The sequence below is a fragment of the Lithobates pipiens genome, unplaced genomic scaffold, assembly GCF_037356315.1.
Source record: "Lithobates pipiens isolate NorthernLeopardFrog02 unplaced genomic scaffold, aLitPip1_a1.2 Scaffold_16, whole genome shotgun sequence".
Classification (NCBI taxonomy): Eukaryota; Metazoa; Chordata; class Amphibia; order Anura; family Ranidae; genus Lithobates; species Lithobates pipiens.
The window spans coordinates 639496398-639509864 of NW_027507748.1; the positions used below are offsets into that span (position 1 = coordinate 639496398).

A 13467-nucleotide genomic window follows, 5' to 3' on the forward strand; every position below is an offset into this window, starting at 1 on the left:
CCCAAAGGATAAGAACCTCATCACCTTGATCACAACACAATGGGGTTCACAGCCATGTCACAAGCCCTACTAAAAGCCACTATAAATGCTAGTGCCAAGAAGTGCAAAGTAGAGAAAAAAATAAAAAAAATAAAAAAAAGTGTACCATTGCTCTCGGACACTCTTCTTGGAGGGGTAATAGGAGTGCTCTCAGTCTGAGGTCTCTGTGAAGAGATAGTATGTGGGTTAATATGCATTTATCAAAAAAATAAATTTAAAAAGTGACCCAATAGGACTAGTAATACCTTTTCGGCATCAATAGAGGAATTTGAGAGGACAGGACTTGGTGGGACATTTTCCTTTTGCTCCGTCTGGTTTACCACATCATTCCAAATCCCTTTCACATCATTCTGTAAAAGAAAAAGAGAAACCAATGCAGCATTTTTTCCCAACCCCCCCAAATACATTAACACTGATCACTGTCCCCTTTTCCCTGAAGTCTGCAATTCACAATTCTATCACTTCTGGGCAGACCAAGGTGGGCTGCATCTGCTTCAAACCACTTTTTGAAGACTACCAGCAAGACCCTTTTTTCACACAGCTGTAAAACAAGGTATCCATTAGATTCTAGTTATTCTTTCTAAATAAAATTGGAGAATCTATTGAGGGCGACACTCAATTCTTGTCCACATCAGCCAAAGAGATGGCATCATTTAACCTCTAGCTACAACAGTATCGTGTTTTGGTGACCTGCTAGAAAACAGAAGTAGGCCACAGGCGAAAAAAGCCAAGCATGTCATGCTCCAATAATTCCTGGTGGCTCAGAGACTGGGAGTTTTCTGGTATAAATTAACTGCAATCACGGTACGTGGGATCATCTGTCAGCATGGCGACAAATACTGCATGAATCCCTATTTGGCTTTTTTATTGTAGAGTGACACTAAGCCTGCTTTATAAACTGGATGGAAATAGTAGTCTTATGCCAGTCCTAGGTTCCCTAGTGCAAGACAAATTATAGTGAGCAACCAACTTGGTGCTGTGGTAAAGTAGGTTTGCCATTGTATGAAGCCTGTTTCACAGCTTGCAGTTATATGACTGAATTCCAATGTCCCTGCATACCTTCAAAAAAAAATTTTTTTTTTTTTTTTTTAATAAATTGGGTAATTTGGGCTTGTTACAAATGCACGTCCCGTTATAGAGCTGAGGTCCAATACTCCTTACTCAAGATTTAGCCTAACAGTCTTGATAATAGAGCTTTGTAATGCTGCCTTCTAAGTTGTTAGAGACAAGTCCCTTGTGTTAAGATAAGGAAAGGGAAAGACCAAAGGCATTTGCTGTATAGTCACCTATGTTCTATGTCATTAGCATTACAGTGGTTTGCATTCTCTTCATTCCACACAATCAAGCGTGCTCAGGGTGAAACTACCAAGTAGCACTTTTAGGTTTGTTTACTAGACAGCATAAGGTTTGTGAAGCCACCCAGAACCTTCACCAGCACTGTGTAAGCTACTACGATTCTGCCCGATTAGGAAAGGACACAGCTGATACAAGTAGGAAAACTTGTTCACCTACTTAAATGGAACAAATGTAACTATTGATGACATACTTGGCCAATGCTGCTGAAAGCTGGAAATCACTGAAGTAGACTAGACACTGCTGCTTCGGTGATCTCCACTTGCTTCTGGGTCCTCTTCCAAGCACCTGGCCTTAAACATTGTGTTTAAAGCGGTTCTGCACACATTTTAATAACATATTGCCATTCTGGTTGCTATCGTTCGTACATTTCCTCATGCCCCTTTTTTTTTTTATTTAGCCTACTTTTCGTTATTTTCAAAGTTATCTTGTCACATGAGGTGGCCATAAAATACGTTGCATCTCCTGAATGAATGCAAAGCCTTCTCTGCTTGGGCAAGGTGGAGAGGCAGCTACCTGGTGCAGAACCCAAAGCAAGTGGCGATCACTGAAGTAGCGGTGTCAACTTTAATGATCTCCAGCTTTCAGTGGCATCAGCCAGTTATGTCACAAATTCAATCGGTCCAGGCTGGACAAATGTAATGAAAGCCTGGTACACGAGAATATTGGACAAATGATCATTTGCATGCTAGTCCCATACCAAAAGGGAGGTTACTAAAGTTACGTAAATTCTCGGACAGAATACAACTTTTAAAGTGATGCATTGTGTATTTTTCATTTCCAAGCATGTGTGGTCTTGGTCATCTGATTTTTCCAGACTAATACCATACAGATTAAACAAAAAATCGCGTGTTCTGGTATCTTATGGGAACAATGTTCGTTTTTATCCCTTCAGATAATGTTGCTTGAACTGTCGCGATTGGCTCTCGAAAGCAGTGTACAAATGATCAGATTATCGTACGATCATTTCAAAAGCTTTACTTTTCCATCAGATTTTCTGATTGTGTGCATTAGACATTTATAGGTTCAGTTTTTTTTCCCCTCGACATCCTACTTGCCTAGTTGGATGCAGCATTGGTCCCCCATTGGCTGCAAGACTGATGTAGCACCCTCCTAGGTAGGTGCAAGGGTGAGTATCAGTTGTTGGTTTGTCTGACAGGTAAATTTACAGTATATGCCGTCTGCTTCACAGAGGCTGTGATCGTTACAAAGTCTGGTGCTGCTCATGCCGTCTTGAAGTTCACACTGGTCTGGTAGCTATAGGATGCACTGGACAGTGGGAAAAAACCTTGCAAATGAGAGCATGGATGTCTATACAACCCTGGCAGTGGCAACTGGTGAATTTATTTTTATTTTTATTTTTTTAGATGGGGGGCATGGCAAACAAACTTTGCCCCCTCACTTGCACCACATTCCCTCCCTCCATGGGAGATTGACAGGAAGATGGCAGCCTTAGTACACGCACTGGAGCACTGGGATGTGGGGGGAGCAGCTGGCTCAGGCACTAAGCAGCTCGCTGAGAGGCTGAGCCAGGTGCCAGTCCAGGGTTGTCGGTGGAGCCAAACTTTCACGCTCTTGCAGCAGCCTGGACTGGCTCCGACGTCAGCCCGCTGTCTGCTGAAAATGGGTCACAGGAGTGCAAATTGAACAGCAATCCTGTGATCCAAAGCCAAACACGCTTTGGCTGTACTTTAGTACATGTCAATGTCTGGAATTCTTTATTGGCTCAATGCTGGGAAACTTCTAAAACCTGAGACAGAAAACAGGAAGTATTTACATTAATTATCCCATCCAAAAACTGATTAGCAAGGTCTAATGCACACTGAACGTTCTAAAAATTCCAGTAGTGTTGGCTGTAGAATGAGTTTTGCATCTTTTAACCACTTCCCAACCAGCGCACGCTGATGTATGCCAGCAGAATGGCACAGGCAGGCATATTGGCGTACAGGTACATCCAATCTTAAATGCCGCCCTGCCATTGCGAGCGCACCGCCAGCAGGACGTCTGAGTCCGGTCGATTGCTGCGGGCCTACCCGCGATAGTCTCATGGGGTGGCTGAACTGGGAGATGCCGTTGTAAAAAGCATCTCCCCCTTCTGCCTAGCAACAAGTGACGCTGATCTCTGCTCCATGTGATTGGAGCAGAGATCAGTGTTCACTAAAAGAAAGCCCAACCCCCAACAGTTTGTAACACCCCTAGGAACACTTAACCCCTACACTGCCACCCACTGGTTAACCCCTTCACTGCAAGTGTCATTTACACAGGAATCACTGCATTTGTATAGCAGTGATTGCTGTATAAATGACAACGGTCCCAAAAATGTGTCAAAAATGTCCGATGTGTCTGCCATAATGTCGCAGTTACAATAAAAATAGCTGATCGCCGCCATTACTAGTAAAAAAACAAAAATGTATTAATACCATAAAACTATCCCCTATTTTGTTAACGCTATAACTTTAGCGCAAACCAATCGCTTATTGCGATTTTTTTGAAGAATACGTATCGGCCTAAACTGAGGGAAAAAAATTTTATATATATTTTTGGAGGATATTTATTATAATAAAGTAAAAAATTGTGTTTTTCAAAATGGTCGTTCCATTTTTGTTTATAGCGCAAAAAATAAAACCCGCAGGGGTGATCAAATACCAAAAGAAAGCTGCATTTGTGGGGGGGGGGGGGGGGGGGAGGACGTCAATTTTGTTTGGGAGCCACGTCTCACAGCCGCGCAATTGTCAGTTAAAGTGACGCAATGGCAAATCGCAAAAAGCGGTCTGGTCTTTGGCCAGCAAAAAGGTCCGGGGCTGAAGTAGTTTACTGGCTGAAAAACGCAGCTGTAAAATCATCCATTGTACATGAGGCCATATCTAAACACAAAGCAGCTTGGGGGGAGTCATTTCATATAGAAAATTTGATTACAAAGTAAGGGACAGTTTTTTTTTTTCTGCCACTATAGACTTAGTCCAACTTCCAATAAATCTTTTTAAATCTGTGTGAGCGGAAAGGGCCAACGTAAAATTAAATCAGAACAATTTAAAAGTGCTTAAAGCTGATGACATCTTTCTGAAACTAAACAGATTTAGCAGAATGATTTCCTTTTCAGATTTCCTGAAATGAAAGCAGAGAATAGATGCAGACAGAGTGAGTCATCAATGAGTGTCCTCCACTCAGCCGAGCACAGAAAAGGACATTACAATAATCTGATGACCTCTGGAGGAAAAACACGTTCTCTTTTCAAGACGACGCCATTCAGCTTCAAATATGGCTAAAATGCATGCCCAAAGAAAGATTAGTTTAATTTTAGATAGAAAGAGGAAGGCAAGTAGTCTTCGTTTTTAGCTGCTCTATCCAGGGCTGAGAATTCCCCTAACATTCTTTCTGGTGACAGTTTTACCAGACAGGAAACGAGGGGAATTTTTCTTTTTAGAAATTTTTCCCAAGTCTGGGAAGGATGAAAACTCCCATGATTTTTTTCTGTTTTTTGTCCATAGTTTTCCATGTGGCGAATGGTAAATTCACTATTACCAGGACAAAGTGATGGAAAAGCTCTAAGAGCTATGGAGAGAAGTAGAAATGCAAGAGTTCTCCTTCCCAATTATCCAAAAGGGAGATTAACACCATATTTAAGTGAGGTCATCCACCTGGCTATAGAAATATTAGGAATGAATAGGCTGAAATACGAAGCCTTTGGCAGTCAAGAAAGCGTCTTTATAGGTATTCGTATTGCTTGCGTGGAGTTCAGCTTTGACAATTCTGAAATAAAATTACCCAGAGCTCCATGTTTCTGGCAATTGGATGTCTAGATCTCATCTACAGCACCACCAGTTATTTACTTTAATACCAGACAAGAGGGTACTCGAAGTCTGAAGGAAAAGATTCAATCTTCATACGGAAAGGTTTCTTCACAGCAACGGTTGTGAAAATGTGGAATAGACTCAAGTCAGTTCTGGCCTGCTCAGTAGATTGCTTTAAGGCCTGGATTCTTTCCTAGGTACACAATAAAACTGAATATTTATAGGTAAAGTGATCCAGGGAACATCAGATTGCCTCTTGTGGGATCAGGAAGACACTTTCTTCTCTCCCCTCCCACAGTTGGAGCAAACTGAATCAGGCTTTGCTTTTTTTTTGCCTTACTCTGGAGCAAATGTGGGTAAAGAGGAATACACTATATATTTTCCCTTCTATTGGTTAAAGATGGACTTGAGTCTTTTCTTCCAGGCAATGTAACTTGATTGTGAAATCATGAAGAATTACACAATAAGGTTTAATTGTCGTAGGGGGAAGCCATCTGTGGCTAGCATTCACATGAGCGGTTGCGAGTTTTTGAAGCCATCAGAAGGGCTCATTAAGACCCCTTTCACACTGGGGCACTTTGCACTGCTACAGTGCTAACAAAATGGCACCTGCAAAGCACTCTGAAACAGCCGCTGCTTTGTCTCCAATGTGAAAGCCCTGGGGGTGTTCACAGGAGCGGTGCACTAGTAGGACGGTTAAAAAAAAAAAAAAATCTTTGAAGCGCTGTGTATACCGCTCCTGCCCATTGCAGCGTGGCTATACCACCGGCAAACAGCCTCTGCAGAGGTGCTTTTTAACCCTCTCGACAGCAAATACAACGGTAAAGCGTCACCAAAACTAGCGGCGCTTTACTGTCGACGCACCTCCCGCCCCTGTGTGAAAGGGGCCTTAGATGAAGGATTTTGATTTAAACGCCAAATCTTTTAAATGCTAAACATGACCTGCGGCTTGCATTGTACTTGAATCAAGCAACAGGTTAACGTTTTTAATACAATGGAAATACGTATTTTTACATAAAACCTACTGAGCCTTCTGTACAGTGTCCTTCAGATAAAATCTTTAGCTCAAAGTTCCCCTGGACAGCTCAGTCTGTAAAGTCAAGTCTAAACAAACAGCCAGCACATGGGGGAATAGGTCTTGTTCTCATTCCTCAAATAGTTTCAGCCATTCCATCCTTTATCAGGTAGTGTCAGGTTTCTAGCTCAGAGGTTCTCACACAACTAAAGAATTTATTATACATAGCTGTGTATATCTGGGAGTGTCCCCGACTGGCACAATTAAACCATTTTGTAAAAGATGAGTCTAGGGATTATATAATCCCACCCTACCTGACAAATCAAAAAGGAAAAACCATCAGCTAACGCTACCAATGCCAGCCTGAAAAATCCAGAGACCGGCATCCTCTAGATAAGCGGTTCTCAACCTCTCTAGTGCCATGACCCCTTGATAAAATTTCCCAAGTTGTGGGGACCCCTAATGGTAAAATTTTTGTAGCGTGGGTTGTTAGCAGCCAAGGCAAGTAATTTGCGTCCCTAACCCATGGATATTTAGCGCTCAGAGACCCTGCCACATGTACAATATTAAAACCCCTTATGGTATATTTAACCACTTGGGATCCGCGCTATTGCAAAATGACGGCAATAGCGCGGACCCACATTTCCGGGACTACGTCTATTGACGTAGTCCTGGTTACGAGCGGCCTGCGCGCCCCCTGAGGGGCGCGCGCGGCGCGCTCTGTGATCGGCGAGTCCGTGAGACTCGCCTGATCACCGATCCGTGTAAGGGGTCGATCCCGACCCCTTATCACGTGATCAGCTGTCAGCCAATGACAGCTGATCATGTGATAAAACGGAGCCGGTAATCGGCTAGTATTCCTCCTCGCGCTGACAGCGCGAGGAGAAAAAAAAAAAGCCGATCGCCGGCGGCCGTGTTCGGGACATCAGTCCCGATCACGGCCAGCAATATAAAAGGACACCTGCCCCCTGCCAGTGCCCACCTGCCACCCGCAGTGCCATCCTGAATAAAGTAAGTGCCCCCCTGTCAGTGCCACCCAGCAGTGCCCATAGTGCCCACAGTGCCACCCAGCAGTGCCCACAGTGCCACCCAGCAGTGCCCACAGTGCCACCCAGCAGTGCCCACAGTGCCACCCAGCAGTGCCACCCAAAATCTGCCTCAGGTGCTGCACCCCAGTGCCGCCCATCAGTGCCCAGCAGTGCCGCCCATCAGTGCCCAGCAGTGCCGCCCATCAGTGCCCAGCAGTGCCACCTATCAGAGCCACCTATCAGTGCCACCTATCAGTGCCCATCAGTCCCATCTATCTGTGGTACCTATCAGTGCCCATCCGTGCCACCCATCCGTGCCACTTATCCGTGCCACCCATCCGTGCCATCTTATCTGTGCCCATCTTTGCCCATCAGTGCCGCCTTATCTGTGCCCATCCGTGCCACCCATCCGTGCCATCTTATCTGTGCCCATCTTTGCCCATCAGTGCCGCCTTATCTGTGCCCATCGGTGCCGCCTTATCTGTGCCTATTAGTGCCGCCTTAACTATGCCTATCAGTGCCCACCAGTGCAGCCTATCAGTGCCCACCAATGCAGCCCATCAGTGCCCACCAATGCAGCCCATCAGTGCCCACCAATGCAGCCCATCAGTGCCCACCAATGCAGCCCATCAGTGCCCACCAATGCAGCCCATCAGTGCCCACCAATGCAGCCCATCAGTGCCCACCAATGCAGCCCATCAGTGCCCACCAATGCAGCCTATCAGTGCCGCCTAATCAGCGCACTTCAATGAAGGAGAAAAATGACCCGTTTGCAAAATTTTATAACAAACTATTAAAACATGATTTTTTTTTTTTTTTTTTTTTTTTTTGCATCTTTTTTTGTTTGTTTAGCAAAAAATAAAACTCCGAGCTGTAACTAAATACCACCAAAAGAAAGCTCTATTTGTGGGAAAAAAATGATAAAAATTTCATTTGGGTACAGTGTTGTATGCCCGCGCAATTGTCACTCAAAGTGCATCAGCGCTGAAAGCTGAAAATTGGTCTGGGACTGAGGGGGGTTTAAGTGCCCAGTAAGCAAGTGGTTAAAGGATGTACCACTCCGTTCTCCTTTATTTCCCTTCTTTCCTTCTCTAGCAGTCTCTTGTGCACTTATTCTCCCCCCTCTTTTCTTTGCCCTTCCATTTATTCGATTTTTATTCCTTCCATCACTCCTGGGGTGAAAGGTGGGGGGAGGGGAATGGGATGAGTGGCAATGCTGAGGGGAGTTCTGATCAGCCAACTTAGGTGACCAGGGTCATCTGCTGATGTGAGAACTATAGTGGGGACTTTTAATGGCAACTATAATCATAGGTAGTGTGACACTTACTGCGTCTCCAGCTTCACTGTGTCTCAGACTTAGTGGTGTCTCGCAGCAGTGAAACCTATGCCGAAATCAGGCGTTGGTGTCTCCTTCAGCCCCTCCCACTTCACATGCCTCACCAGTCAGCTGACCTCTAGTCTCTGCCCCTCAGCCATGCTGTGAACTGAAAGGGCAGCTGCAAAGAGGCTCAGTGGGCAGCCGTGGGCTCCAGGAACGGCCCAGCTGGGTGAGCGATGTGGGCTTCAGGAAAAGCCCCGGATTCGGTGACCCCAGGCAAATGTCATTCGACCTGAGGGGGCTCCCAACCCCCAGGTTGAGAACCTCTGCTCTAGATTGAAGGCATAACTAGCCTGGAACACGCAGATCAGGAGTTCAGACGGTTGGTTGCATACCGGTCACAGGCCAATAAAGTCTGACTACTCAACCAGCATTTTTAGAAATCAATGTCATTCCATGTATGATATTTCTCACCACTGTCAAATGACTAGACTAAAAAAAGTCAGTTTTAAAGCAACACATCTGCCACTGATGAAATTATGTAATAAACACCTCAGACCACCAATTCTTCTATACAACAGACAGGAGAGATGGTTGGTACTTGGGGTGGCATCAGTCTTCCTGTTTTGAAAAAGCATGAATAGCTGGAAAACAGCTAATGAATTTCAGCCATCAGGCCTTAACTTATGACTACGGCCTGACGTCTAATTTACACACTGCACAACAATCACCTCTGAGAACCTAGTTCTAGTTTTCAAAGATCAGACATACCGTGGGTGAGACAGGCTTGGATTGCTTGGTCAGAGCAGCTTGATACTTGGCCATTCTCTCTTTTAAAGAAGAAGTGCTCTCCAGGACATGAGAAATTTCTAAGCTTTTCTGAGAGGAGAGTTTACTGGGGCTGCTTTCAGGAGAACCACCTAAAATAGAAATAGCACAGGATTACTGCTGGAAAAAGAAGAAGATTAGCAATGCAGCTGTACATCTACAAACTAGAACCCAAGTACATAATATTCTTGGAATTATCCGACAACCTTCTCCAGTACCGATCCTTGACCAAGGCAGTTTTTTGCCAAAGTGGTCACCTTGGGTCATTGCTACCTGTGCGAGTGAGCTGTTGGCTCCAGTAACTGATGCCAAGGCTGCACTTTCACAAGCCAAGTCACTACCTGCCAAATCTGTACAGCAGCTAGGCAGGGAGCCTTGCTAAACCGTGCTAGAGACCAGATTATGTGTGGATGCCCTGGCCATCAGTGCTGCCTCAGGCAGCTGCCTTAATGGCCTTTTAGAAGTAAAGACCCTATGCATGCAAACAGTCCTAACATTAAAAATGTCTAATAAAAGTTTGCCGTTACCCAGCAAACAAAACTGCAACAAATATTCAGGCTTAATATTTACTCTGCAATTAAAATGGAAACGCTTAAAAGCAAAAGCGCATTTGTTTTTTTCTAGCCCGTGGTGACCTGAAGAAAAATGCCAAGCACCCTAGGGAAAAAAATAAAAATATTCTCCTCTTTATGACATTAGCCAATTTTAGGTATAAACATTCTCGTCCAGGGAAGACTGAAGAAATTGTCACCCTTTAGAGCATCTTTTATTCCAAAAACACTGTTTGAAAGCAATAATCAGCTACTCACATGGAACTCTACACTTAATACATGCATGACAGGTTAGCATCAATATTTTGAACTGGGCATTTGCCATGAACAAAAGGCTCTGCCAGATCCTAGCCTAGGCAGCACAGATCAGATGTCTACACCAGGGGTGCCCAACCTTTTGAAGAGCGTGGGCCACTTAAGTGACTTGGTAACTGGTGGCGCACCACAAGGAGTGGAATAGGTGGCTGACAGGTCTGTGTCCACTCCGCATATGCAGAGCAGACACAGAAACAGCCCACTCTACTCTATGTGCCTTCCACTAATCTGATCAGATGGAAGGGGACAGATCCCCTCATTTTTTGGTGTATTGCATTGGAGGTAGGTGGGTGTTAACGGACACAAGTCCATCATACTGGTACACTGGTTTACCTACACTGCGGGTGTAGAGCAGTGCAGTTGTGGCTTTCCTGCAGGTTAGCTGCACTTTGCCATAGACTTCCATCACACAGGTGTAGTACAATTTCTGAAAGAGCACCATATCTGCAGGCAATGGACATTAGTCTATGGCTCAGTGCAGGTAACCTGTAGGTGTAGGTGTACTGCACCGCAGCTGTGGGTCAGTTTGAAAGCAGCCCAGTAACTACAACAGAAATGCTCATATATACCGATTTTAATATTAAACTTACTTTTAACAGTCTGCCTAGGTCAGCATGAATGGAAGTGTGCACTTGCCATTACTCGGCCTGTGACAGGAGGCGGCGCTATACAAGAAGCTTAGTCTTGTGTGGCTCTGCTCCACAGCCACTTTCTTTCTCTACCGCCGGCTTCATTTACAACACTGACGGACTGGAATGGCAGGTTGGTAATCCACGATCTTGGCCAACCAGCCATCAGAGCAGGAGAGCACGGACCACATCAGAGGGCCACATGTGGCTCCCAGGGCACTGGTTGGGCACTGCTGGTTTACACCTACCAATCTACAAGGCAGAATGGTTATCAGCATAAAAAGTAACAATGGAGCAAAATAGTTGCCCCATGTACACAGATTAACTACTCAAGCCTGACAATACAAGCTTTGGAAAAAAATATATACACACATACACACATACACACATACACACATACACACATACACACATACACCCCACAGGAAGCACACACTGTCAGACCACCTGGTCAGATTTGACAGATTGGCGACAGATCTATTAAGACATTTGATTTTAAGACCACACTACTTACACGTTTCGCCGGCTTTCAGGCTCAGCTTTTTTTATTAAGCCAGGTGAAACATTAAAAGGGTGTGGTTTTGGGAGGATATAAGGTGAAGGCAATTTGTCACATCTGATTGGTTGCTCTCATTGTGTGCTTCCGATTGTAATCTATTGCAGCCACCATATCTAGCAATTGGCAAGTTGCATTTGTTTTATTTTAGGATCCCCCCCCCCCTCATCTGGCCATACACTGTTCAAATCACAGCAGGTTTAGCAGGAACCGGCCGAGATCCGAACTGTTAATGGGCAGGCCAAGTGTACCAAGTTGATCAATAGAGGCTGGTTGTACCCAAGTTGCTCATACAAATTATAAACATGTCAGGATCAGCACTGCTGAACTGGCAGATTTTCAATAAAGTCAGTTTTAGTAGATGGGATATGGAAGCCTCTACAATTCAGTGATTACTGGGGGAAGTCCAGACCAGAGGCTTGTCTAAATAAAATTTAAAAAAAAAGCCTTAAAGTGGTTTTAAAGTCAGGTTTTTTTTTTTTTATCGTAATTCATTCTGAGCATTAAGATAAAAAAGTGTGCAGCAGCCCACCTAATGCTTAACTGAGCCCATCTAAATCCAGCGAAGTTGCACGCGAGACTCAGCTGCCTGGGACTCTCCCTCATTGGCTGAGACAGCAGCATGGCACCATTGGCTCCTGCTGCTGTAAAAGTCAGTGAGCCAATGAGCGAAGAGTGAACCGGGCCAAACCACAGCTCTGTCTGGACAGTGTGGCAGCTCAGCTAGGGTGACCCCATATGCAGCTTGCTGTGGGGGCACTCGACAGGAGTGCCAGAGAAGAGGATCTGGGCTGCTCTGTGCAGTGATTTTGCACAGAGCAGGCAAGTATGACAAGTTTGTTATTTTAAAATGAAAAAAAAAAAAACGGACTTAAGTATCACTTTAAAACATGCACTCGAGTCATTTTGCGGAAGCACTTACCCTCAGTGATGGAGTACTCTGAATCCTCAGTTGAAATGTAGTTTTCAGAACCTAGTTTTCCAACATTAAGTTTCCCGGGTTCACGGTGTGGATGCTTTGAAGAGGAAGGAAATACAATTAGAAAAAAAAAATGATAAAAACCCTCCAAAGATTATCAGGCAAGGCTGCCCACGCATAGAAGATAATTTCCCAACCCAGCTAATTACATTTACAATCAGATTAGAAAACTACTGTGTGTCTGGAACATAATACCACAAATCCCCAAGCCAGCCAACCTTGGGGGAGGAACCACAATACATTAATGGAGTGATAGGAACTGCTAACATTCATTCTGACCTGGGATCATGCATGTTTATAAAAAGATCTTTTGTTAAAAGTATTGTGGCTAGATCACCCAACTACCATCTCATGTCTAAGGTATTGTTCACATAGCGTACAAAACATCCAGCATTTTTTTAGCCATGCACCAATGTCATATTGGAAGCAATAGCTGTGACCATGCAGCCCTGGGTCCCAACAGAAATCAACAAGACTGCCTGAACAGGGATGCAAGGAACAAAGCAGAACGCCACCCAAAAGGGGACAACTCCCCTGCTTATTTGCTTCCTCCCCCTTCAAAACCAGGTACCCACTCCCGGGTAAGAGCACTCCCGGGTAAGAGCACTGCAATCTGTGTGGCAATCTACAAAATTTGACCTCCCCGCTGCCTTCTGTGAGGCACAAAGGTCCCAGAAGACCGCGGGACCATTCAGAAAGCGCAGCATGACTCACGCATTCGCAGCAGGAAATGGGCCTTGATGTCGCAAAGGCTTTGTTTCCCTTAGTGAAGACAAGGGCAGCTGCACCCGGAGAAGTTTGTTGGATCAGGTTGGGGTGCAGACATTGCGGGATCCCTGGACAGGCAAGTGTCCTTATATTAAAAGTCAGCAGCTATAGTATTTGTAGCTGCTGACTTTTACAGGTGGGAACTTAAAAAATCAATGGGTTTGGAAAAAAAAAAAAAAAGGCCAAAGGTTGCTAGTGATTGCAGCGCCCACAGCGGCTCCCTCTAAAACACCATGAGGACAATTTCCCCAAACTCCACTCTGCACAGTGCCAGCTATTGGACGGAGGAAAAAATGC

The 13467-nt window shown here is 44.8% G+C and overlaps 1 protein-coding gene across 3 annotated transcripts in view; it reads right to left on the reverse strand.

Annotated features, from left to right (window-relative positions):
• Nucleotides 1-13467, reverse strand: part of LIMA1 (LIM domain and actin binding 1) — an 84626-nt gene that overhangs the window by 14910 nt on the left and 56249 nt on the right. For all 3 annotated transcript variants that reach the window (XM_077484273.1, XM_077484270.1, XM_077484272.1), the window contains 4 exons: nucleotides 12346-12439; nucleotides 9316-9464; nucleotides 285-389; nucleotides 146-203 (listed from right to left, as the gene is read on the reverse strand). In XM_077484273.1, coding sequence (XP_077340399.1) covers nucleotides 146-203; nucleotides 285-389; nucleotides 9316-9464; nucleotides 12346-12439 — 406 coding nt within the window. The remainder of the gene's footprint in view (nucleotides 1-145; nucleotides 204-284; nucleotides 390-9315; nucleotides 9465-12345; nucleotides 12440-13467) is intronic.